Source organism: Gilbertella persicaria, assembly GCF_025201335.1.
Source record: "Gilbertella persicaria strain CBS 190.32 chromosome Unknown B0P05scaffold_27, whole genome shotgun sequence".
NCBI lineage: Eukaryota > Fungi > Mucoromycota > Mucoromycetes > Mucorales > Choanephoraceae > Gilbertella > Gilbertella persicaria.
The window spans coordinates 24,227-48,792 of record NW_026251988.1 but is presented as its reverse complement, the minus strand read 5'-3'; the positions used below and the strand labels follow the sequence as shown (position 1 = coordinate 48,792).

The 24,566-nt window shown below is 39.4% G+C and overlaps 3 protein-coding genes across 3 annotated transcripts; 2 read left to right on the top strand and 1 right to left on the bottom strand.

The window, feature by feature from the left end:
- Window positions 1–797: 797 nt before the first annotated feature.
- Window positions 798–19,852, top strand: B0P05DRAFT_493445 (uncharacterized protein). The gene is made up of 12 exons (XM_051575352.1): window positions 798–1,373; window positions 1,430–1,771; window positions 1,820–2,551; window positions 2,612–2,854; window positions 2,903–3,154; window positions 3,219–3,740; window positions 3,795–4,115; window positions 4,177–6,645; window positions 6,699–13,519; window positions 13,577–16,091; window positions 16,145–17,251; window positions 17,302–19,852. The coding sequence occupies exons 1-12, from the start codon at window positions 1,172–1,174 to the stop codon at window positions 19,806–19,808; spliced, it is 18,033 nt and encodes a 6,010-aa protein (XP_051433440.1). The 5' UTR covers window positions 798–1,171; the 3' UTR covers window positions 19,809–19,852.
- Window positions 19,853–20,090: 238 nt separating this feature from the next.
- On the bottom strand, window positions 20,091–21,479 carry B0P05DRAFT_149974 (uncharacterized protein). The gene is made up of 6 exons (XM_051573078.1): window positions 21,050–21,479; window positions 20,804–20,999; window positions 20,632–20,753; window positions 20,422–20,589; window positions 20,218–20,379; window positions 20,091–20,172 (listed from the first exon to the last, which is right to left on the bottom strand). The coding sequence occupies exons 1-5, from the start codon at window positions 21,209–21,211 to the stop codon at window positions 20,374–20,376; spliced, it is 654 nt and encodes a 217-aa protein (XP_051433439.1). The 5' UTR covers window positions 21,212–21,479; the 3' UTR covers window positions 20,091–20,172; window positions 20,218–20,373.
- Window positions 21,249–24,476, top strand: B0P05DRAFT_547154 (uncharacterized protein). Its single transcript, XM_051578846.1, has 8 exons — window positions 21,249–22,270; window positions 22,366–22,428; window positions 22,483–22,545; window positions 22,593–22,673; window positions 22,747–22,947; window positions 22,999–24,069; window positions 24,121–24,269; window positions 24,338–24,476. Exons 1-8 carry the CDS (start codon window positions 21,749–21,751, stop codon window positions 24,378–24,380), a joined length of 2,193 nt encoding a protein of 730 aa, XP_051433438.1. The 5' UTR covers window positions 21,249–21,748; the 3' UTR covers window positions 24,381–24,476.
- The last annotated feature ends 90 nt before the right edge of the window (window positions 24,477–24,566 follow it).

Here is a 24,566-nt window from a genome sequence, read left to right as displayed (position 1 = left end):
ACAAAAAGTAAATGGTGTTCAATGTTTGTAAGGTTACAATTAAAAAAGAAAAGAAGCTTTTATACAATCATGTCGAGACAATATTATGCGCATAAAAAAAAACTGCTCAGGTGTGGGAAGAGAAGGGTGAAGAGAGCAATTTGTCAAACGTTTTAGGTTTTTTGTACTCCCTCAATACATACTATCGATTTTCATGTGTATGTTCTTGGACCTTAGTGATACCTTGGAAATTCATACGTTCCTTGGATCCTAAATATAATTCATTCACCGGCAATAGTCCTCTATGTATTCTAGATCATGACATTTTTAACTTTCAAACACTTATAGGCTATACTTTCTATGTATGATGGCATACATATGCATGTGTATATGTTTATTCCATTGTGATGAAACTCTTCTTGAATGCTTATCTCATAAACATAGTTTTATCTTTACTCTTTTGTTTTTTTCTCCTACAAAAAAAAAGACCACTTTTGATGAGTATTTGCGTTAATTGTCGTAAATTAATTAGCTACAAGGCCGAGATAAAGAAAAAAAAAAGGGATGACTTTGTTTTCTTTTTACTCACGGACTAGTCTGCTGAAAGGATAAATGCATATGTGTTTGTTTATGGGCAAACGAGTACTTCTCTTTCACAAAAAAAAAAAAAAGTTATTCTAAGCCGCATAAACACAACAATTTACATTTATCTAGATTCTTTTTTAACAATATATGTTCGATCTATGATGAAGTCTATAAGGCATCTCATTTAGTGTGTTGCAAGAAAAAAAATATATAAAATAAAGTTTATAAAATGTCTATTATCGGCCCTTGTTTCGATTTGGAAAGTGCTGTAGCAAATCCAGTATTAGAAAGAAACAAGTTTCGAAACAAAGCTTATTTGTGATACGACTGTGGCACAATTTGCCTTTTTGTCTCTGGTATATTTGTTTACTTCGCCTTCTATTGCATAAATAAAGTACGCCCAATTCAATCTCCAAAAAACATAAACTAAAATCGCGTCTCGAGTTTCTTTTTCTCTTTCTTTCCTCTTCATAACTTCAAGTCGAGTATACTTCTTTTTGTAAATCTTGTATATTTTCCTTTGTACCAAAAAAAAAAAACTTGTAATAGTAAATCACTCTCAAAAAAAAAAGCAATTTGTTTTTAGTATATACTTGATTTGAAAAAAATGGCATCTTTCCCTAAGGGTTGGTTTTTTATAAAAAATCTCAATAGCGGTTATGTTCTTTCTACCGAGAAGTCTGCCGTTGGTGAGCCAGTCGTAATGACAAGCATTAAAAGCAAGGACTTTGATAATCAACTTTGGCAACATGGAGAGGATGGTCGTCTTCACAATAAAAAGACCGGATTTGTTCTCGATGTTTCCAAAGGTAACTAGTAAACAAATGCGTTCAGGACCTTGAGTGTATTAACACGAAATGAGTAGGTGCTGCTAAAGTGGGTGCTGAAATTGTCCAGCAACATGATTCTGATAGTGCCAACTGTCAAACTTTTGGCGTCTCTTCTGATGGTCACATCTTTCTCACTAAGGACTCAAGCTTGGTTCTCGGAATCAAGGAATCTTTCTTTACTCGTCGTGATGGACAACATGTTCATCTTCAAAAGTTGGACAAGAATGTCAAGGAAAAGAAGGAACAGCGTTGGGAGTTTATGTTGCCTTCTCAAAAGCGTACTTCTATCCTAAGCGGTCCTATGGATAGCTTGAAGCGTACAATCAGCGGTGCTTCTCTTGGTAGCTTTAGTTCTGCATCACTTCATATTCATCATGGTAAATATCAGATGTATACATGTAATAAAACACTAATCAATGTATTAGATGATGAAGATAGCTGCCTTGATGATTCAAAGCAAATGACTTCCTTCCCTGATTCTGAATTCTTTATCAAATCTGAATCTACTGGTTTCTTTATTGGTGTTGAAAATGCATCTTCTAATAGCTCCGGTGCCCGGCTCTGTCTCGAGCCTTTACGTAAGAGTGATTACGAGACTCAACTTTGGCATTACGATGTGATCACGGGTCGTTTGATCAACAAAAACTCCGGATTTGCATTGACAGCCGAAGAGCTCTCTGATGAAGCCAGTGTCGTTCAATCCTCTAGTGTCACTGAAAAGGATCTTAACCTTCAATCTTGGACATTGACTACCTCTGGTGAAATCAAGTTGAAGAGTGATCATCACTATGTCCTTGGCTTTAAGAAGGATAACTGGTTTGGCTTAAACCGCGAAAGCGCTGCTCTCTTATTGCAAAAACAAACTGATCACAAGACTCACTCTTACCAACGTTTTGTTGTTGTCTTACCCGTTTTCAAAAAAAAGACTACCGAAATTACTACTGTTACTGAACAGGTGGGCGTATTCCCTGAAGGTTACTTCTTTATCAAGAACCAAAAGCATGGTCTTGTTATTACTGTTCTCGAAACTGACAAATTGGCTGCTCAAGCTGTTGCTACTAAATTGGACTCCCAAAACTATAATCGTCAACTCTGGAAGCACAATGATGGATTCCTTATTAACAAAGCATCTAATTTGGTCTTGGATGTTCGAGGAGGTAAATAGCACAGTTTTTTTCTATGTATTACACAGACACTTACTTTTCTGTTTTCTACAGGATGTATCACTAGTGGCTCTGAGATTTGTCAATACAAACAAAAGAAAGATGGTTTTGAAAACCAACAATGGGGTCTCTCTGTTGAAGGCTACATTCATAACAAGAACCATAAAGACGTAGTCTTGGCTGTTTCTAGCACCAACAAGAAGGACCACCTTCCTGTTCTTTTAGCCAACAAAAAAACACCTGATCACTCCGAGCAACGATGGAATTTTGTCCTTCCTGTTTTCAAACAAGTCTCCAGTAAGTCATTTTCTTTTACAAATTTGGCAGCTAACTTTAACTTTGTAGCTTCCGTTGCCGAAACTTCCGTTCAAAAGAAGGTTTATTACCATCACTATGCTCAATACCCAAGTGGTTGGTTCTTTATTCGTTCCTTTGTTGGTACTTCTCCAGAATCTCCCTTTGTCCTTACTGCTGATAGTGTTACTGAAGACATTCACTTGTCTCAGATTAGTAAAGACAATTGGCGCAATCAACTTTGGATGTATTGGAACGGTGTTTTAATCAATTTTGCTACTCAATTGGCAATTGACGTCGAGAGTAAGTGCTACTCATGTAGTGCGACGTATCACATAAACTAAACTAACGATATTTTTAATTTTAGATGATAACCTTGTTGCTGGATCCAGTATTCGCCAGGAATTGCGTAAGGCTGGCGATATTGGCCAAAGATGGAGACTCACGGTGGATGGTTACATCATCCATGGCTCAAATCCTTCACTCACCCTGATTCCTCAAGAAGTGGAAACTAACGCTTACAAGCTTGTTCTTGCAGAACATCTTTCTGTCCAACAAGAACATCGCTGGAGTCTTTTGTCGCCTGAGATCAAGATTGAAAACAACACCCAAGTACTTGTTCGCTGGACTGCCAGTGTCTTATCCGAATGGAAGCAATTCAATGAACAAGCAGTTCAAAAGGTTGTCCATCGTATTGCTAACTGGCCTGAAGATACATTCTTTATCACCGCCCAAGGCGGATTGGCTTTAGTGCCTGAAAAGTCCGAAGCATTCTCATACTTGGTTGTCAAGAAGCTTGAGTTTGGTGAAAGTAGTGAACACTTCAAATGGACTTTCCGCAATGGTTATCTTGTGCATGTTGCAACTGGACTTGTATTGCATGCTTCAGGTAATGATTATAAATCAATGAAAAAGTGTTGCTTATTTTTTTCTTCTATTATAGATGATCTTGTGAGTGGAAGTCAGCTTCAAATTCGTGAAGAACTTGTTTCTGAAAACAAGACAGTTGATCAACGTCAAAGCTGGGCTGTCAAGACTGATGGTTCTATTGTATCAGAATCCAAGAACACCTTAGGTTTTGCCCTATTGGAACAAGACAACCAATACCAAGTTCAACTTGCTTATGCTAGTAACACAAGTGAGCATTATGCTTGGGGCTTTGTTCGTGGTCATTATGAAACCCGCTATAGTAATATTTACAAGAAGGAAGTTCGCTTTATTTCTCGTACTGAACGTATCCTCTTGACTTTGCGTACTCATAAAAGTAAGACATTAGCAGCTCTGTTTTAGGCAATTTTCTAATACTCTTTTTTTCTATTATCTAGCTTCCTCAAGTAGCAACACCAAATTGGTTTCTCATTCTTACGGTGTCTTCCCTGAGAACTGGTTCTACATTCGTTCTAAGGCTGATAAGTCACTTGTTCTCACCGCTCCTAGTCGTAAAGAAGGTGCTAAGCTTACCATTGAAAAGATTGATTACAAGATCTTCCGTCGCCAATTGTGGCATGTTCAAGATGATGGTTGTCTTGTCAACCTTGAGTCTGAACTTGTGATCGACATTGCCGGTGGTGCTTTCAATGCTGGTAGTAATATCATCCAATGGCACGAAAAGTACCTCAAGAGACACCGCAAGAACCAAATTTGGGCCTTGTCTGTTGACGGTCATATTCATCCCAAGTCCCGTCCTAGTCTTGTTCTTGGCGCTAAAGGAAACAATGTTACTGAAGGAACTGAAATTCAATTGCATACCCGTGGATCCTTGGATCTTGAATACCAATTATGGACATTTGCTATTCCCGTCTTTGGCAGAAGCATATCAGGCGTTAAAGGTGTTTCAGCTGCTGGTGTTTTGGATCATAATGATAGCGACGTCTTTGTTGAAAACATTGACGAAGCTTCCTTCCGCACATCTACTTCTGAACGTTATGAAAAGATCAACAAGGTAACTGTGATTCGTCGTTGGGGTCTCTTCCCTCAAGGTGGATTCTTTATTCGTTCAAGTTATAGTGATGAACACCTTGCTTTGACTGTTGAAAAGAAGCCTCGCGTTGGAGAAAATGGTTCCACAGAATACGAAGTTACTCTTAGACCTATCAATTTCAAGGAATACAAGTGGCATTTCTGGACTTACGAAGATGGTCACCTTATCAATGCTCAAACTGGACTCGCTTTGGACGCTACCACTATCAAGGGCGTTCTTATCGAAGATGGTCTCCGTACTCCTTTGTTTGTTCGTGAAAAGTCCATGTCCGAATTCCAATTCTGGTCTCTTACTGTTAATGGAGAAATCTATTTGCGTTCTGATGAGCGTCTTGTCATTGGCGTTTCTAACTCCAAACGCACTCAAGTTGCTGGTGCTCAAGTTGGTCTTCGTGAATTGCATGTTCGCAAGTTTGTTAACGAAAAGGGTCAACAAGAAACTGCTCTCAAGTCTGAAAAGTGGTTGCGTTGGGTGTTCTCCAGACCAGTTTACCGTACTGTAAAGACTACATCAAATACTACATCTGTCACAGAAGAGTCGTCTAGTGTTTCCAGTGAAATCATTGAAGGCTTTGATGATCAAGAGTTGACTGTAAAGGAGGATGAAGAATCTGGCGACAATGCTTCTATTGATGAAAGCGATGATGAAGACGATGATTCTAGTGATGACGAGGATGATGATTCTGATCTCACTAAGCTCAACCTTGTTGGCAACCTGGGCATTGCTACCGCTGGTGCTGGTATCTTGGCTGATGCCACTGGTGCTGCAGGCAAAATCACTGATGCTATTACTTCTGCACCTCAAGCCATTTCCAATATATTTGGCAAGAAGAAGAGTGACACTAAGAAACAAGAAGGCATTCAATCTACTGCCAAGAAGACATCCTACCATTCTCTCAAATTTGATCGTAAGGAATCATATCACGCTGCTTTTGATTATGTTCCTACCGGATTTGAAAAAGTGGTTCGTTACAAGTCCTATAATCAACCCAACTTTCCATTCTCTGGTTATTTCTTGATCAAGAGCTCTCTCCATGGCATGGTCCTTGATGTTGTTGATGGCGACACCAGAGATGGTGCTTATGTTGTTCTTGCTCCCATGAAGTCAACCAATTTTGCTAGTCAATTATGGTCTTACAAGGATGGACGTGTAGTGAACCTCAAGGGACATAATCTTGTATTAGATGCCACCATGACTGACACCATTGTTGCCGGTGAAAGACTTGTCATCTCTACTCGTATCACTGGTGAAAACGTTGCCGATCAACAATGGGAACTTCGTACTGATGGCTTAATCTCTTTAAAGTCTAAGCCAAATCTTGTATTGGGTGTCAAAGATCTCAAGCGCATTAGTGATCAAAAGACTACTATTAGCGTCTATCTCCAAGAAGAAAAGGCTCGTTTAGCTGGCGACATTGTTCGTCCTGAACAACGCTGGGAAGTCAAGATTCCTGCTTTGATTCCTGTAGAACAAACTAACAGCAATGTTACTGATTCCAAGTTCACTATCATTGAAGCTGGTAAGATCAGCGCCATTTCTAGCTGTATTTCTGCTATTGCTGCCTTTGAATGTTTGAAGCACACATTCCAACACAAGGTTACAGCTGAAAACCAATGGCCTAGTTCTCAAAATTGGTTCTTCATTAGTGCAGACAACGGAAATGCCTTCTTGTCATCTGGTATTACTGATTCTGCTGAAGTCAAGTTTGTCAAGCTTGGTGAAAAGGAAGACCATAAGCAATACTTGTGGGCATATATCAATGGTTACCTCGTCAACTATAAGCATATGTTGCGTCTTGTTTATGACAAGAACTGTAAGTATTTTATATAGATTCAAAAAGGCAAAATACTAAACTATTTTCTTCAGCTGATAAGTTGATGCTTTCTGGTAGCAATGATACTCTTGATCAAATCTTCTGTATCTCTAGCAAGGGAACATTATATGTAAAGATTCATACCGAAACCGTTTACTTTAGTGTTGCCTCCTCTAGTCGCACTGAGCGTTATTACCAATTGATTACCTCTGAAACCGAGTCATCTGAAAATATGCATGCTCTGCAATTGCATATTCCTGTCTTTTCCAACACAGAGATTGAGAAGGAATCTAAGGTTGCTCTCTCTACTGTCATCTCTTGGGTCATTGCTTCTCAAAAGTCTTCTACGACCACCACTACAACTACCACTACTGTTACTCAAAAGTACGGTTTGTTCCCTCGTGCCACATGGTTCTTTATCAAGGCCGATACCAAGGGTGGTGATAGTCTTGTACTTGCTGTAAAAGGAGGTTCTTCGGCATCTGGAGCTTCATTGGTCTTGAACAAGTTGAGCTTCAAGGACTACAGAAGTCAGCTTTGGACTTATCGTTCTGGTCTTTTAATCAACTATGGTAGTAAGCTTGCAATTGATGTTGAAGGTGAAATCAATGAATCATCCAAGTTGATCCAAGCCTCCGAAGCTGGTGTCAGTTCTCAAAAGTGGGCTCTTACTGTTGAAGGTCAAATCCATCTTGACAGTTATGCTCAATACACTTTGGGTTACACTGACGCCGAATCCTTGACTGAAGGTCTTGATGTAACTTTGGTTTCAAACAAGGAGCGCGCTATTACTTGGAGATTCTCTGTACCTATTTTTGGCAAGGTTACTACTTCTGGTAACGAAACTACTACCACTACGACTGAAACTAGTACCTCTGTCTCCAAGGTCTCTTCTATTGACCGTCTTACCACTTGTATTGAACAAGGTGCTCTTATTGAAAGTGTCGAAGAAGCAGACATCGAGGTTGAAGATATCTCTGTCAAGAAGAACAATGCAATCAACAACAACTCTTCAGTTTCCACGGCTGCTGTTGATAAGGAAAAGCATCACACCTTCCAAGACATTTTGACTAATGTTGGTATTGCTGCCACATCCACTGTAGTTGCAGTCGGTGCTATTGAAGGCGCTTCCAAGATTGCAGAAAAGGTCTCTGAACATCGTGATAAAAATACTGAAGAAAAGACTCAAAAGGATCAAAACAAGGTGGCATCTGCTGTTACTGATGTTGACAAGGCTACTGAAAAGATTGTTGTTCGTCGCTCACAACAAACTTCTGTTCAAATCATTGAAGAGTCTCGTATGATTACTCGTGCTTGGAAGATTACCTTCAGCCAACGTATTCGTCATTGCAAGACCAAGGAAGAGCTCATTGATACGATCGAGGAATCTCGTGAAGATCTCTTTAGACGTCTTGATGAACACTTGCGTGTCCATGCTTCAGTTGAACATTTGGTTGTTGGATCTGTTCCTGATTGGCATGTTTCCATTCATCAAATCAAGGAGCTTTACCGTGCTCGTATCTTTGAAAAATTCTTGGGTCGCTTGCACTCTGGAGAGGTTACTGATTTGGCAGGTCTTGACTTTGAATCTACCTTGACTACCGCTTCTCAAGAAGTTGAAAATCATTATCAACATGCTATTGAGAACGAAAAGAAGAGCTTCTCCACCACTACTACTGTCTCTCAATCTACTGAGGAAACCTGTGTTCAAGAGAACATCTTGGTTACTGTAGATAGTATTAAGGTTGCCGTCCGTTACTGGTTTATTAGTTTGTATGAAACCATTGATAAAGCTAAGCGCAACGGTTCTTCTGAAGAAGAAATCAAGACCATGGTTGAAAACTCTCGCAAGGAGCTTTCTACTGAGCTTTCCAAGATCAAGTCTATTACCACTGGCCACTTGGAAAAGACTGCTTCTACTATCCTTTCAACCAAGAAGGCCTCTATTACCAAAACTATTGAGACTGCTATTACTCAAGCTGAAAGTGTAGTCAGCTCTCAAATTGAAACCGTCTTTTCTCAAAAGCAATACCTTGTTGATGAAGAGCATTGGTTGGATGTCACTCGTGTCATTGAAGAGCGTCTTTCTACACAGCTCAAGGTCTATCAAACCGCTATTACTCAAGATATCACTGATGTTCAAAAGACTGAAATCAAGGACACTGATAAAGCCGAAATCTCTGTCATCTTGGATGAAAAGATGGTTGGTGTTGCTCAACAAACTGTAACAAACAAGTTAGTTGAAACCCAAACTAAGCTATCTAGCTGGTTCATTGAGACTACCCAACAAATCTCTTTGCTTATTCAAGATAGCAAGGAATCTTCTGAAGAAACCATCAAACAGGATACCCTTGCTATTGTCGAGGCTGCACAAATCGAAATTAACACTCGAATTGAAGAAGCCAAGTTGGTCCTTCGTGCTTACTATGCTCACTTGACTTATCTTAGCTGGGCTGAGCGTCGTCGTCTTGAATATTCGTTGGATAACATCAAGGCTTCTCTTACTGCCAACATCAACCAGTTTAAGAAGTCAATCACCAGCGAACAGGTTTCCAAAGAGCAAATCATTCGCTACTCTAGCTACTCTTTCGGCGCTACTGCTTCTCGTATTGTCTTGTCTGATCTTCAAACCATTGTTACAAAAGTCACCAATGTTAAGAAGACTACAACTGTTGTTAATAAGACTGAAGAGCTCGAAGGTGAAAAGCAAAAGATTGCTATCGCCGGTGACAAGTCTAGCACTAAGGTGACTGAAGTCAAGAACACGACTGAAAGTAATGAAATTGCACAACACAAGCAAGACGAAATTGCTAAGAAGAATCAAGTCATTAAGACTGAAGATGTCAAAAAGACTGAGAAGATCAAGGCTGACCAAGAAACCAAGGTCCTTAATACTGTTGAAACCGAGGTTGAGGAGACTAAGGTCACCAAGGTCGGTAGCAAGCCTTCAACTAGCACCACTGGTACTAGTACTGCTACTGTTGTTGATAACCAACAATCAACTTCATCTTCTGGTAACAAGGTTTCTAGCGCTGTTCTTGGTGCTGCCGCCGCTGCAATTGCAAGTGCTGCAATTTTGCATCATCACGATGCTAAGGAAAACAAGCAGCAGCAAGACACTACCAAAGCCAAGGCTGACAAGTCTGAAGAACATGAGATTCAAAAGACCGGATCTGTCAATGTTGTAAAGAAGGACTCTATCAAGACTGCTGTTGAAAAGAAGTCTGAAACTTTGGTTGTTGTCTATGATCAAGTTCAAGTCATTGTTCGTGATTGGATAACTGCCCTGAACAAGCGTGTCTATGAATGTGCACAGAAGAAGAGTAGTAATGCTCAACAGGAGATTGACAACATTGTCTTTGAGTCTCAACAGAAACTTGTGGTTGAAATTGAAAAGGCCAAGCGCAACACAACTTCTGTGATTGGTACCTCTCAAACTAGTTTCCATGATACTTTGTCTTGGGTAAGAAGTACTGCTTGGAAACAAGCTTATGAAGTCAAGCAAATTGGTTATGAAATTGCTACTTCTACCGAGAACGATACTACTCACTTTGAACAGAAGCTTGAGTCCTTGAAGGAGACTACCTTGCAAAAGATTGATAGTACCATTGAGAAGACTAAGACCTCTGCATCTGTTATTCACAAGATTGGTCACGAATCTTCTGCTACTATTGCTGCTGGTAAGAAGTTCGAAGGTGTTGACTATAGTAAGTCAAGCCATGGTGAATCTATTGAGAAGACAAAGGCAACTGTTGGTATTCTTATTGAAGACACTCGCTTGACAATTCAACACATGTTCCGCCAACTTACTACTGCTGTCATTGAACGTCGTAAGCAAGGTGGTGACAATATTCAAGCTGATATCGAAGCTATTGTCAAGAAGCACCGTGAAGAAATCAGCACTTACATCCAAAAGTCTAAAAGTGAATTTGAAAAGAGAGTTACCACCTCTGAATCTTCCAAGCTCGAAGTCGAATTACAAAAAGAAACTATAAAGAAGGTTCATGCCACACTGGAACAAATTCAAGAAAGCGTCTCAGTTCAAGTCACCAAGGTTGAACAGATCACTACTTCTACTACTGTCACTACTGAAGTTGAATGTGACGAGAAGTTGACTTCAATTTCTCATGAGACTTGCGAAAAGTTGGATGCTACTTTGGCTGTTTCCGAAACCATCATTGGCCATCATATTGAGGTTACTGCTGAATCTACTTCTGCTCATCAGTCTGTAACTACTGAAGAAACTTCCAATGTTTCTTTGGGTGTGCAATATGGTCTTGTAGTGGTTGCTGAAACTACCAAAAATGTTTCTAGTCAAATTTCTGCCCTTGTTGAACGTGTCCATCAACGTTTGACTGTTGGTTCTGAATCTATTGAACAAGATGTCAATGGTCTTATCGCTGTTTCTGAAAAAGAACTCGACCTCATTTTTGAGCAAGCCAAGGAAAAGATTACTTATGAACTGTCCATGGTCTCTGCTAATGAAAAGGCCGAAGAAGAGCGCTTCATTGCTTCTCTCGAGGCTATTCGTAAGTCAGCCAAGACTCGTATTACTCAAATCAAGACTGTGGCTACTGTTCATAAGGAGGAATCCAAGACTGTTTCTGAGAAGCTTCTTCAAATTGCTGAAGAATCTCGTCATGAAATCAAGTCTCACTATGAATCTATCCATCATAGTGTCACTTCCAAAACTCAAAAGGTTGCTGAATCTGTCCAAGGTGCCATTACACACGGATCTTCTCAAGTATCTCATGCTGTGGAAGATATCAAGAAGATTGAGCAACAAAAGAAGGAAGAAGAACATCAATCTAAGGTTGATCTTGCCAAGAAGATTCTTGCTGGATCAGCTAGTGTTGCTGTAGGAACTGCTATTGCTGTCGAGATTGGCAAGAAGCTTTCTGAACACAAGAAGAAGACTGAAGAGCTTGAACATCAAGAGAAGCAAACTACTATTGTGGTTGAAGAAGTCAAGGTTCAATTCAACAAATGGCTCTCTACTCTCACTGAAACTGTAATTACTCAAAGTAAGCAGTCTGTTTCTACCGAAGAGATTTCTGCTACAATTGAGAAATCCAAGACTGAATTCCTTGAGATTGTCAAGAAGGCTAAGTCAAGTGAGGTGATTACTGAGAAGCACCAACATGACATCTTATCTTGGATTGAAACGACTGTTGTTGCTCAGTCTAGTCGTATTCAAGAAATCGTTGCTTCTTCATCCACTTCATCTGCTATTGATATTAACTCTAGACTTGAAGTGATCAAGCTTTCTACTACTCAAGAAGTTGAAGCTGCTTTAGAAAAGTGCAAGAATATCAAGTCTTCTGCTACTGGTTTTGTAGGTGCTTCTATTGAGAAGCTTCAACAAAAGGAAGCTGCATTGTTGGATATCCAAAGCGAGCTTGTTATTGTTATTCAAGATGCTAAGTCTTCTTTGACTACTTTCTTCCAAAAGTTCACCAAATCTGTTATTTCTCGACTTGAACAAGGTGGTGAAAATGTTGAAAAAGATCTTGCTATTTTGATTGCCAACACCCGTAAGGAGGTTGCCACTTTGGTTGAGAATGTCAAGACTACAGCTACCAAGCGCTTGTCGGCATTGGAGACCAAGTCTTCTACCATGGTAGTTTCTACTGCTGCTCTTTCAGGTATTGCTACTGCTGAAATAATCAATGTTATCAAGTCTAGTGAGGAATTGATTATGCAAAGAATCAACCGTGTTCACTCCAGCGTTTGGTACATTGAGAAGAACCAAGACACCAAGAAGATTGTCGAAACCATTACTTCAATTGAAGCTGAGACCACTACTGAACTTACTCAAAGGGTCGAAAGTTCCAAGCACAACTTTGTCTGTTCTATTCATGATCATCACACTTCTGGTCACATCACCCACGAAGCTTCTAAACATAATGAAGTTTCTGAACAGGAACAAGTTGCCTTGAAGGCTTCTTTGTCCATTCAAGAAGTCAAAATCACTATTCGTGAATGGTTGCGTACTCTTGCCGAGAAGGTTTCTGTCTGTTCTCAAAATGGTGGCTCTTCCGAAGAAATTGATCTCATCGTCAAGAAAGAGACCGATGTTATCTTTAAATACCTTGATCAATCTGTGACCAAGATTTCTGAAGCTGTCAAGGCTGAAGAGAGTATCAAGAACCTTCATTCTACTGTTGAACAAGTCAAGACTACTATTACTAAGGTGTCCACTGAAATTAAGGTTATCGGTATTGAAGCTTCTTCAAGCACTTATGGCTATGGTGGTTTTGACAAGATGACATCCATCATCACCGAACATGAACACAAAATTAGTGAAGCACTTGTTGTTTATGAAACCAAGGTCTCTTCCAAGGTTACTGAGCAAAAGAAGCAGCAATCTTCTACTGTTGCCAAAAAGGATCAAACTAAGGTTGATAAGAAGAACATTTACACAGTTGTTACAACTGAATACATCTTGTCCATTGTTCACACTTGGTTCGAAGAGTTGATGGTTGATGTCTCTGAATGTGCCAAGCATGAACACAATGTTACTGTTGTTACTAAGGAAATCAATACCATTATTACTGAAGCCAAGGAATACATTGGTGCTGAACTTGATTTGGTTATCAAAAAGATCCGAGGCGCCAAGGCTGATTCTTCTGCTCAACAAGAATTGATCAATGTCATCGAATGGACTCGTGGTATGGCCATTCAAAGCTCTGCCCAAATTCAAGCCATTGGTGTCAATTGTGCTGTTGCCTTCAGTGCTACTGGTGGTATTGAACAGATGAAGCCTCTTATCAGCGCTACTGAAAGTCAAATCAATGCAGCTGTTAGCCGTTGCAATAAGACTATCAAGATTGATGTTGAACGCAACTCTGCTCATTATGAAAAGAAGAAGGCTGTAAGTATTCTAAAGATAAATCAATGTATCCATGATATTAATTTTTTTCTATTACAGAAATCTGAATGCAGAAAGCAAGAAGTCAAGAAGAAGGCTGAATGTATCGCCGAAAAGAAAAAGAAGGAGTCTAAGCTTATTAAGAAGGCCAAGGAATCCAAGTCTGACGATGATTCTTCTGATAGTGAATCAGATAGTGAATCCAGTAAGAAGGTTAAGAAGGCTACCAAGACAAAGAAGACTGAAAAGAAGTCTACCAAGTCAAGCGATACTGAAAGCAGTGATGACTCTAGCTCTGAAAGCGAAGCCAAGAAGCAAAAGAAATCCACCAGTATCGACAAGAAGAAGATTGTTACTGGTATCGTTGCTGGTGAAATCATCAAGCATGCCGTTGAAGATTCATCATCTTCCAGTTCTGACTCTGAGACTGATTCTGACATTGATAACAAGAAGACAGCGATCATCGACAAGAAGAAGTTAAAGACCGGTCAATCTACTTTGGATGTCACTATTATCGTTCGTGAGTGGTACGAAAAGCTTATCGTCGATGTCTCTTCTCGCGCCAAGAAAGGAGGTTCTAATGCATCTGCGGATATTGAAGTCATTGTTCAAAAGGCTGTCTCTAGTATCACCGAAACTCTTCGTATCATTAGCGTTAATGCTCACAAGTCTGTAGTTGACACAACTACTGTCACACAATACCAAGCTTCTATCGAGTGGGTCAAAAACTTGGTCATCCAAAGTAGTTATCAAGTCAAGGCTATTGGTATCAATTGTGCTGCCGCTTCTTCCAAGACAGGTGGGATTGAACAAATGCGTCCCATTGCTACTTCTATTCAAGAGCAAGTCAGTGTAGAAATTCGTCGTTACAAGTTGGTTGCTGAAAAGACAGAAACTGTTGAAAACAAGACTAACAAGGTGACTGAAGTTGAACACAAGCAAAACCAAGAAAAGCTGAGTGCTGGCCGTATTTCTGCCTGCACCCGCAAGGAATACTGCGAAAAGCTTGAGAAGCATGTTTCTGAAGTAGTTACTGAATCCAAGACTGTAATTACCACTTGGTTTGCTGAACTTATTCGCGAAATCTCCATCCGCGTTCATCAAGGTGGTGATACTGTAGAAGAAGATGTCAAGGCACTTGTTGAAAAGTCAAAGCTCGAACTCGAGAATAACATCAAGCGTACTCAAAGCAAATTTGCCTCTTCTATTGAATCATCTGAAAAGGACAAGACTTTCCTCTTGATCAAGTCTCACTTCTATGGAAGTCTTGAATCTGTCCAAACTGTCATTAACACCAAGATTGTTGAAATTCAAGAAGTCGCTAGCAAGCGTTACTCCGAAACCGAGTTTAACCAGAGACTCTCTAATTTGTTGGAAAGTTCCAAGGCTGCAATCTCTGAGTCTTTGGAAACTGGTTACAAGAACTCTGTCATCATCATTAAACAAGATACTACTCAGACTGAGTCCACTGTTAAGGTCATTGATACCGTTGATGAAGTCAAGACTGTTATTACTCAATGGCACACCAAGCTTAATGAAGAAATCTACTCCATCAGTATTGATGCCAGCATTGAAAACAAGGAGGAGAGAATTAACTCTTTGATCGAGCAAGCTACTGCTGAAGTTGAGCGTGTTACTAAGGAAGCCAAATCTAAGGTCACTGAAAACTGCAATTCTGTCAAGAAAATCAGCAAGACTAAAGAACAAGAGCTTTTGTCTGCCATTGACTATGTTCACAAGACCTTTACTACCGATGTCAAGAAGATTCAACAAGTTAGCATTGAAGCTATTCACAAGTCTGATACCAACATCAAGGAGTCTATCTCTTCCGCTGTTCATTCTTCAAAAGAAAAGATTGATTCTGCTCTTACAAAGACAACTGCTGCTGTTGTAGGTGCTGCTACTGCTGCCATGGCTATTCATGCTGCTAAGAAGGACAAGAAGGAAGAAAAGAAGAAGACTGAGTCCAAGTACAACGAGTTGTCTGTTGATGTGGATGAAAATGTTACTGTGATCTCTCAATGGTTTGAACTTTTCACGAAGAAGGTTGCTAGCTCTGTTCACAACAAGGATGCTGATATAGTCCAAACCATCAACAGTATCACTGAACATGCTGAACAAGAAATTTCTGAAATCATTTCTGTTGCTCGTAACGACTTTATCAAGCGTTTGTCATACCAAAACTTGGATCAAGAGTCTTACACCTATGCTTGTAATCACTATGAAGAAAGCCTTCAGTCTGTTCGCGTTACTATCATTTCTGAAATTACTGAAGTGAAGAAGGTTGCTATTCATTCCCACTCGACTGGTAACATTCAAGAATTGGAAACTCACTTGGCCAAATTGTCGCAAACATCTAGTGAAAGAATCAAAGTAGCTATGGGATCTTCTGTTGTTGTCAAGCAAAAGGTTCAAGATACTGTCGATACCTCCAAGAAGTCTGATGGCGCCTTGCAAATTGAATTCAAGGATGATGATATTGTTGTTGGCGAGGAGGAAGTCGATTATGATCGCAAGCAAACTGTTGTTAGTAGCCACAAAGAAGAAAAAAATGAAAAGGATAAGACAGAAAAGGGTAAGTTTAGTTTTTTCTGGAAGGAACTGTCAACTAATATTCGATTTGTTTAGTCAAGGAGAAGAAGAAGGACTCCAACATTGACAAGATCTTGTCAGGCACTTTGGCTATTGGCGCTGCAGCAGGTGCTGCCGTCATGATCCATAAAAAGAATGAGAAGGAAGAAGCTGAAAAGCAACAACAAAAGAAGAAGCAAGACATTCTCAGCACTTACCAACACCTTAAGTACGACTCTGGTGTCACTACTATTGAAAGTGTAAACATCTTGATTTCTGCCTGGTTCACTTCTCTCATTCAAAAGGTCTCCACTGCTTCAAAGTCTGGTGCTTCTTCTCAAAAGATCACTACCATTGTTGAGGAATCTCGTACTGAGCTCATACAAATTGTTGAGCATGCCAAGGCCTATGGCTCTAAGTACTGTGCTTCTGCCAGTGACGAACAACAATACATTAGCAAGATTGAATGGGCTTCTTCTGTTGCACACAATCAAGCTGCTCAAATCCAACAAATTGGTATCAATGCTTCTGCTAGCAAAGCTGATTTGACCAAGCAAATGGAAGCTTTGGCTACCGCTTCTTATCATCAAATCGAAGTAACTCTCGAGCAATTGAAGACCACTATCAAGTTCCATCAAAAGGTTAATAAGATCAACAATAGCAAGACTGATATTAGCAAGGTTGACTCTACTGCTTCTGTGGTTGAAAAGCCTGTCTGTGGAAAGATGGAAACCACTGTTGATAAAACCAAGGTTGCTTACTCTGTCATCCAAGAGACTCGTGTAACTACTATTGCCATCTTTGTATCTTTATCTGAACGTATCGTCAACCGTATCAGACAAGGTGGATCTAATGTTCAAGAAGATGTCCACAAGATGATTGAATCCAGTGAGCAAGAGGTTGCAAAGATCTTCAATGAGGCCAAGACTACTTCTTCCAAGGTCGACAAGAAGACTCGTCTCGAAATCGAAGAAGCTCTCTCTTCTGTGCAAAAGACTGTTCAAGAACAAATCGTTGAAATCAAGACCGTTTCCGTTGAGGCTGTATCTACTACTTCTACTGACACCAAGGTAGCTGTTGAAAAGATTTTGGAAGTTAGCAAGAACTCCAAGACCAAGATTGAAACCACGTTTAACTCCGTCTCTGAAGCAATCACTGCTAGTCGTAAGTGTTAGAAATATGGATTGAGATTATGTATTAACCTACTTGTGTAGTTGTTGTTGTAAGCAAGACCGCTCAAGAAGCCACCGAAGTTGTGCAAAGCTGGTTCGTTGGTCTCAAAAACAAGATTGAAAACCTTCTCGAAGCCAGCGATTGTTCTGAAGAAGAAAAACAAGTCAAGATCAACACTGTTGTAGCTGAGGCCGAAGTTGAAATGAAGACCAAGATTGAGAAGCTTCAACAAACTTCCACTACCGCTCAAAAGACTTCCACTTCTACTACCGAAGTCACTACTGATCATCATCTTGATATTTTCTTGAACAACATCAAGTACAGTGCTCAAAAGCAATTGAATGCAGTCAAGACTGCTGTTCAAGACACCAACAAAACTGACAAGTCCAAGATTATCTCTACTCTTGATATCACTGAGACTCAATTGAAGCAAGAAATTGGTACTCATTACGAAGCTGTTGAGAAGATCACCAAGGTTGATCATATCACTGGTACTGAACAAAAGGTTGCTTTGGAACTTGAAAAGAAGAAGGACCGCCATGACTCTTACAAGAACACTATTGAAAAAGCTGCTGTTGGAGCCGCTGCTGTAGCTGCTGCTGCTGCCATGGCTATCGATTATCACCACAAGAACCAACAATCTCAAATTACTGCTGTTCAGGTTGTCAAGGAACAAAGTATCAAGGATGTTCAGGTCAAGGTTGATCGTTGGTTTGCTCAATTGACTGATCGTGTTACTGCTGTCACCAAAAAGGGTGGAAGCGATGTTGCTGTCCAAGTCAACCAAATTGTCAAGGAAGCTCAGTCTGAACTCGAAGTGACCATTAACGAATTCAAGTCTCAACATACTTCTACTGAATCTTACAGCAGTACTACTGAATCCAAGCGCACTTTCACTCAAACACTTGAATGGATCAAGACTACTGCTTACTCTCAGACCACTCAAATCACTGAGATTGTTAGCCACAGCTCTTCTAGCTCTGTAGACCTGACCACTCAGATTCAAAACTATGTTTCTGTCATTAAGCAACAAATCAACAGTGCCCTTGAAGTTCATTATGAGCATGCTACTGGTGGTACTATTGTTGACAAGAAGACTGAAATTGTTGATTCCAAGCAAGAACAGGCTACTACTGGTGTCAAGGTGACCGAAAATGTTGTTCAAGTTGTTACTGAAACACGCGAGCAAACTCAAAAGCGTTTCCATCTCGAGACTACTGTGATTGTTCAAGAAAGCAAAACCAAGATTACCAACTGGCTTGTTCTTCTTCTGTCTAACATCACTACTATCATTCACAGCAACTCTGAAACTACTCGTAAGGATATTTTTACCAAACTTGATACAGCTGAAAGAGAAGTTGAAGTCTTCATCAAGGAAATGAAGGACAAGTTCCTCACTACCAGCAAGACCAGTGCCGCCAGTAATGTCGAATCCAGTACTCAAACTTTAATCGTTAACTCTGTTAAGCAAACACTTGATTGTATTGATAGCATTCATACTACTTTGATCCTTCAACTTTCTGTCATTCGCGAAGTCATTAATCGCATTGAAGTCGAAGATATTGATACCATTACTGAACGCCTTGAAGCTGTCATCAACCGTACTCAAACTCGTGTCAACCACACACTTGAAACTGGTGTCGAGTTGGCCATTTCTTCTGCTTTTGAAGGCAAGGTCGTCACTTGGACTGAAACCGTAACTGTTCCTGCATCTTTCAAGAATGTTCGTGCTGTTGCTTATGACTTGGTTGGAACCGTAGTTGATTACCACAAGAATTTGCAACAAGTCTGGAAGAAGATTGTTACTCCCAAGCATGATGTTGTTCTCTCTACTCTTGAGTTCAATGCTTTTGTTTCTGACTGGTATGGTGCTTACACAGAAATCAAGCGCGCCAACTTTGCCAACAAGCGTTTCGTCGCTGACCATGTTTCCCTTCATGAAGCACTTGTTCATATCTTGCAACGCTATTATGTCAAGGACTCTCTTACTGAATCTGAAATTGAAGAATTATGTCAAGCTTGGAGAAGTGTTGGTGTTCATGACGATGCTGCCATTGGTATCCGTCGCCTCAAGAACCAATCTTTAGCCAAATATGCCACTGTTGCCATCTCGGATACTTTCTCCACTCAAACCATGATTAACTTAGCTCAAAACAACTGTCTTTGCTGGCACGCTCAGTTTTCTGCTGAAATGTTTGCTCACACTGCCAGTGAATCTGCTTCTGAATCCGTTGTTAAGGGAACTATTCAACTGCTTGGTCTTGAACGCGCTGAAGAGTTAGCTGTTGTCAGTGCTAATGCTCAATTAGTTGCTGCTGCCAAACAACAAGGTTGTTATGCTGTATTGGTTGAACGTGAAGAACATACTCATGCTGAACACAAGCAATCTGTCCAATGCGATATCAAGGTAGATGGTCTTGACGTTTTTGGTGAAAGTGTTCAATCCTTCCTGGAACATGAATCCATGACCAAAGTCTGGAATGAAAAAGAAGCTCCTGCTGCCCCTCGTGTTTGGGTTCAAAAAGTCAAAGGTTTTTTCAAGCAGTAAATTAGTTTAGTGAATTAAATATATTTTTATCCAATAAATCAAGTATCTTTGATATATCTCCATTCATATACTTCTATTGTTTGATCTAATAAACCTAATACAAGCTCATCTTGTCCATCAGCATTTACATCACCAAGTGTAATAGCATGTGGCCAATCTGAGGTTTTGATATGATACACTTTCTAAAAACACATTAGACTCACGAATATAGACTCAACTATATTACCTCGCCATTTTGGTATACTAAAACTTCATTTGAATGTCCTACACATAAAACCATATCTGTCTCATCTTCATCGAGTGTAGAGGGTCGAAATTTGATGACATTCGTAAGACAAAAGCCTACTTTAAACCATTGAAATATCTAGCATGACATGAGTCTTAATTGGATCCAATACAATATATATACCTCAAAGTCAATCATGATATAGACATAACCATCTTGCCCTGCCAGTAATACTTGCTGTGAGTCTAGTTTTTGGGATCCTGTTTTTGCTTTTTTGTTTACTTGAGAGATATTAAATCGTTTTAGACTATCCACAGTCAAGAAATTTCCTGAACAGAGCTATATCTTAAAGCTAAGTAAAGCCATGAATGAATTCAGTACACTTACTGAATTAATCACACTAGGAGATCGAATTGTCTGTATTCGCTCGCCACTTTGTATAAAATGAATGAGTGGCCATCCATCACATACCAACAAACATGTCATGTCTACTCCAAATCTATCTTGAAGTGTAGTAGATAAAGTACATCGTATGGAAGGTGATTTTCGACCTTTCTATCCTAACATTATTTCAAGGACTTGAGAAACTAAACTTACTGTTCCAAGCATAGCTAATTTAACAGATTCTTCTGCAATATTTATTTTCCACAAAGCATCATGCTGTTGAAAACTTGTGATAGTCCCATTGATATCGCCTGCAATAATCTCACAACCTCCAGCTACAATAGGATATGAGTCGCCTATAAAACAAATTTGCTTTTTTCCTTACCCAGGTCATGGTGAATGGTAATATCCGTGATAGCAGAACCCAAATCACGCTTACTTAGGATTTGCTGCCGAGAAAACAAAGTGACAATACCGTCACAGTCACCTACAGCAAGATCCAGTGCACCAAAGCCTGTCAAGTCGTGTAGCTGAATAGACTGAATAGATCCGCCCTTTGTTTCCAATAAACCTTCTACAGGCTAGTTATTTGAGTATAAGTGCGACAAAAAACCAATGAACTGTGATTTACTTTTGTTTGATTCAAGATCATGACACGACCTGCTGTTGTCCCGATCAGAATATCGTTTTCTTCACTCAGTTCTTCTAAAAACGGTTTTCCAACAGCCAGACAGTTGATAGAATCAGATAGATTACTAGACCATAGCTTATAAAAACCAGGTAGCATGTTCATTTTTTTTTTTTAGATAAGCTGCAAACGCGTATTTTGATGAAGTGTGCTTAAAAGCGGGGTTTGGGCTTCTTTTTCATCCAATCAATAGTGTTGCATACGCCTTCTAGTTAAGGATCTTATTCAGGGCAACAAGACTAGCTAAGAATAGCACACTTTTAGATCATGTTAACTTCTTTTTTTTTGCTTGTAGGAAGTTGTAGTACATTTTGTTGTCAAAATAATGTATGTGCTACATGTCAAATGAATATCGGATTTTCAATGAACAAAAGGATAAAAAAGGCTACATGGACACAATGGCATTGTTCTTCTTTCTCATGGTAGTCGTACATTGGCATGATAATGCACCAATGTAAAAGAAACTACGCCAAGTATATAACCGTGTGTTCATTCCCAAATAGGTCAATGTGCTTCTGGACTTTTGCTAACAAAATATCATGTTGCACTAAATTAAAGTTTTCAGCTTAGAGGTATAAAATATGTCTGCTCCTAGCTTTTCTCTCTCTTTTTTTTTTATTTAAACTATATCTCTTTCTCTTTATGTCAGAAAAAGCTGGAAAAGCGACAAAGAGAAAGACTTTATTGTCTGAACTAGGTATCAAACCAGGTGAAGCACCTGTCAGTTCAACAAAACCTACCTCAAGAGCAACAACTGTACCTGCCAGCCCTACAACAGTAAAGACACCCGGTACAACAAGGGCAACCACTACACCTACTCGAAGAACCTCGGTAGTAAAGCCCTCATCACCTTCTGTTTCACGATCTCGCAATTCAGTCGCACTCAATCCAAGTCCACCAACCTCCACACAGAAAAAAGCGCCCTCTACCATTAAAGCAGATCGTGCCACAAAGACGCCACCTTCGCCCACCTCGCCTAGCCCAAGACGTCGATCGATTGCACCCACTACTTCAAGTCAACGAGCAAGTAAATCGCCCTTATCTCGAAGAGCGTCTGTCAATGTAAGCCAAGCAGATGGGTTTGGTGTCGGTCCTCAGAATAAGCGAGTATCTTCCCCAGCTGGATTAGAGTCTCTTGCGGAAGTCCAAACAATGAAAGAACAGGTACAGAAATGTGATAGATAATGCATAAATAAGAAAAAGGAGACATTGATTCAATGAATGTATATATATATATATATATATACATACAAATTTAGTTAGCTGAAAAAGAGCAGCAAGTAAATCAATTGTTGGAGAATGAAGCTACTTTGAAATCGAATGTAAGTAAGCAAGAAGAAGAAAGAAAGAAATAATCGGGAATTTTCCTGTTCTAGAATGAAGCCAAAATATCTGCTCTTGAAACGGAATTGGAAAATGTCAAACAAGAGTTGAGTTTGGTAGTATAAAAATATGGCAAATTCTATGAATTAAACACATATCATAGGCTTTAGAGAAAGAAAACAAAGATTCTCCAGAGCAAAAAGAAGAAGAAGAAGAAGAAGAAGAAAAGAGGCAATTGATAATGGTAAAGGAAGTTACATTTAAAATAGGCGCTTAATACAAGTCCCTTTTTTCTCGTTTTTTCTTTCTCTTGGTAGGAAGCGGAAAATAAACTCAAAGAAACACACAAGACACAAATGGAAAATTTGCTAGCAAGCCAAGAAAAGAAATTGGAGTCAGAACTATTCGCTCTAAAGACTGAGTTATCAATTGAACATGAACAAAAAATTCAGCAATTAAAACTACAATATGATGAGCAGACTGATCAGACAAGAAAGGAGCATGAACAAGCTTTATTGGTATGCTTGCATGATATAGAAGGGAGACTATGCAGCTGACAATTTATATAGACACAGAAACAAGAGTTTGATCAAAAACTGGACCGAGAAAAGGAACATTTTGAAAGTTACAAAAATGAGCAAGCATCGACAATCTCTAAACTCAAAGACCAAATCAAACTGATGGAAGAAATGCAGACAAACAGTCATGTTCGTAAGGTTCAAAAAGAGCTCGACAACACTCTTGCTTCATTTGAAGAACATAAGCGTCAATCACTGCAAAATACAGAGGCTCTTGAGCGTCGTTACCGTGAAGAAATTCGTCAGTTACAAAATGGTAGTGATGATACAGCTGAAGCATGGCTAGAAAAGACTCGTTCTGCTCAACAAAAACTAGACCAGTTACATGACCAACTTCAACTTAAAGAACAGGAATTAAACAATACTATTGAAACACTTAAGACAGCACATGAAGAGGAACTTGATAAACTGCATGAAATCTGTGAGAACAAGGAAGCACAGATTGAAGAGCAGTCGAGCCAGATTGAAGACTTGTCACTTCAAGTCGAAAATCTACAAAACTCTTTAGAGGCTGCTACTGTTCGTTTAGAACACACAGCCAAGTCCTCACCTACAACTTCGAGCGGTAAAGATGATATTAACAATCCCAAGCCAAACCCTATAAAGGACATCCATCAAGAGTGTCTTAAGCGTATTGATGATAAACAGAAAGAAATTGACGAACTCAAGTCAAGATTGATTAATCTTAAAGAGACACAAGAGCTACAGATTAACCGTCTAGGCCAAGAAAAAGCAAATGCACTCAAGACAATTTCAAGTCTTGAGCAAAAGTTAGCAGCCACAACACCTCCTCAATCACCCACAAGACCTAGTAGTATGATTCTTAGTAGTGATGTGACTGGTGAAGAACGACTAGTCAAGGTTGCAGAACAACATCGCAAAGAGATCAGAACTATGCAAAACCAATACCAAATGCTGGTTGATGCCAAAGATCGAGAGCTAGAAGATTACGCTTATCGTATAAAGGCTTTAGTTGCAGCTAAACAAAAGGCCATTGAAAAAATGCAGCTTGAAAATAAGGTTTCTTCTGATCGATATGACCGAGAGATTGAAGAATATGAGGTATGATTGCCTGCTTGATTTGCAATAAGTAGAATTGAAGCTTTTGTTTAGGCCAAAATTGTCGAGTATGAAAATCAAATTGCTAGGTTGCAAGACAAAGTGAAGCATTGGGAGACATTGGCACACAACAATGAAGTGCTTTTGGAAGACATGAAGAAGGATTGCACAGCTCATAAAGATGAGAATGCACAACTTGTAAGGTATAATCATATGAAATGCTATTTGTCTTTATTATGCTTTTACAGTATTAAGTAAAATATACATTTAGACTTGTGAATCAGTTGCAATCTGAAATACGCATTCCCTGCTGAAGAACTCGACCTGTTATCATATAAAAACACATGCATATTAAAATATCATATTATCCTTTATCCTTTTTGTTTTGTGTCTTTAAGAATAAAGAGGGCTTAGTGGAATGAAAGTAAACAAGTTAACAGCTAAGCATAAATTTATGGAAATTGACTGCATAAAGGGCAAATTGTTTAACTGAGTTAAAA

Bases quoted from the DNA above. Each gene is read 5' to 3' on its own strand.
- B0P05DRAFT_547154 (XM_051578846.1), top strand. From the start codon at position 21,749: ATGTCAGAAAAAGCTGGAAAAGCGACAAAGAGAAAGACTTTATTGTCT. The intron at 22,674-22,746 runs GTAAAGGAAGTT...TTCTCTTGGTAG, and splicing joins AAAAGAGGCAATTGATAATG to GAAGCGGAAAATAAACTCAA. The intron at 22,948-22,998 runs GTATGCTTGCAT...CAATTTATATAG, and splicing joins AGCATGAACAAGCTTTATTG to ACACAGAAACAAGAGTTTGA.
- B0P05DRAFT_493445 (XM_051575352.1), top strand. From the start codon at position 1,172: ATGGCATCTTTCCCTAAGGGTTGGTTTTTTATAAAAAATCTCAATAGC. The intron at 4,116-4,176 runs GTAAGACATTAG...TCTATTATCTAG, and splicing joins GACTTTGCGTACTCATAAAA to CTTCCTCAAGTAGCAACACC. The intron at 6,646-6,698 runs GTAAGTATTTTA...TATTTTCTTCAG, and splicing joins TCTTGTTTATGACAAGAACT to CTGATAAGTTGATGCTTTCT.
- B0P05DRAFT_149974 (XM_051573078.1), bottom strand. From the start codon at position 21,211: ATGAACATGCTACCTGGTTTTTATAAGCTATGGTCTAGTAATCTATCT. The intron at 21,000-21,049 runs GTAAATCACAGT...TCAAATAACTAG, and splicing joins TGATCTTGAATCAAACAAAA to CCTGTAGAAGGTTTATTGGA. The intron at 20,590-20,631 runs GTAAGTTTAGTT...ATGTTAGGATAG, and splicing joins AATTAGCTATGCTTGGAACA to AAAGGTCGAAAATCACCTTC.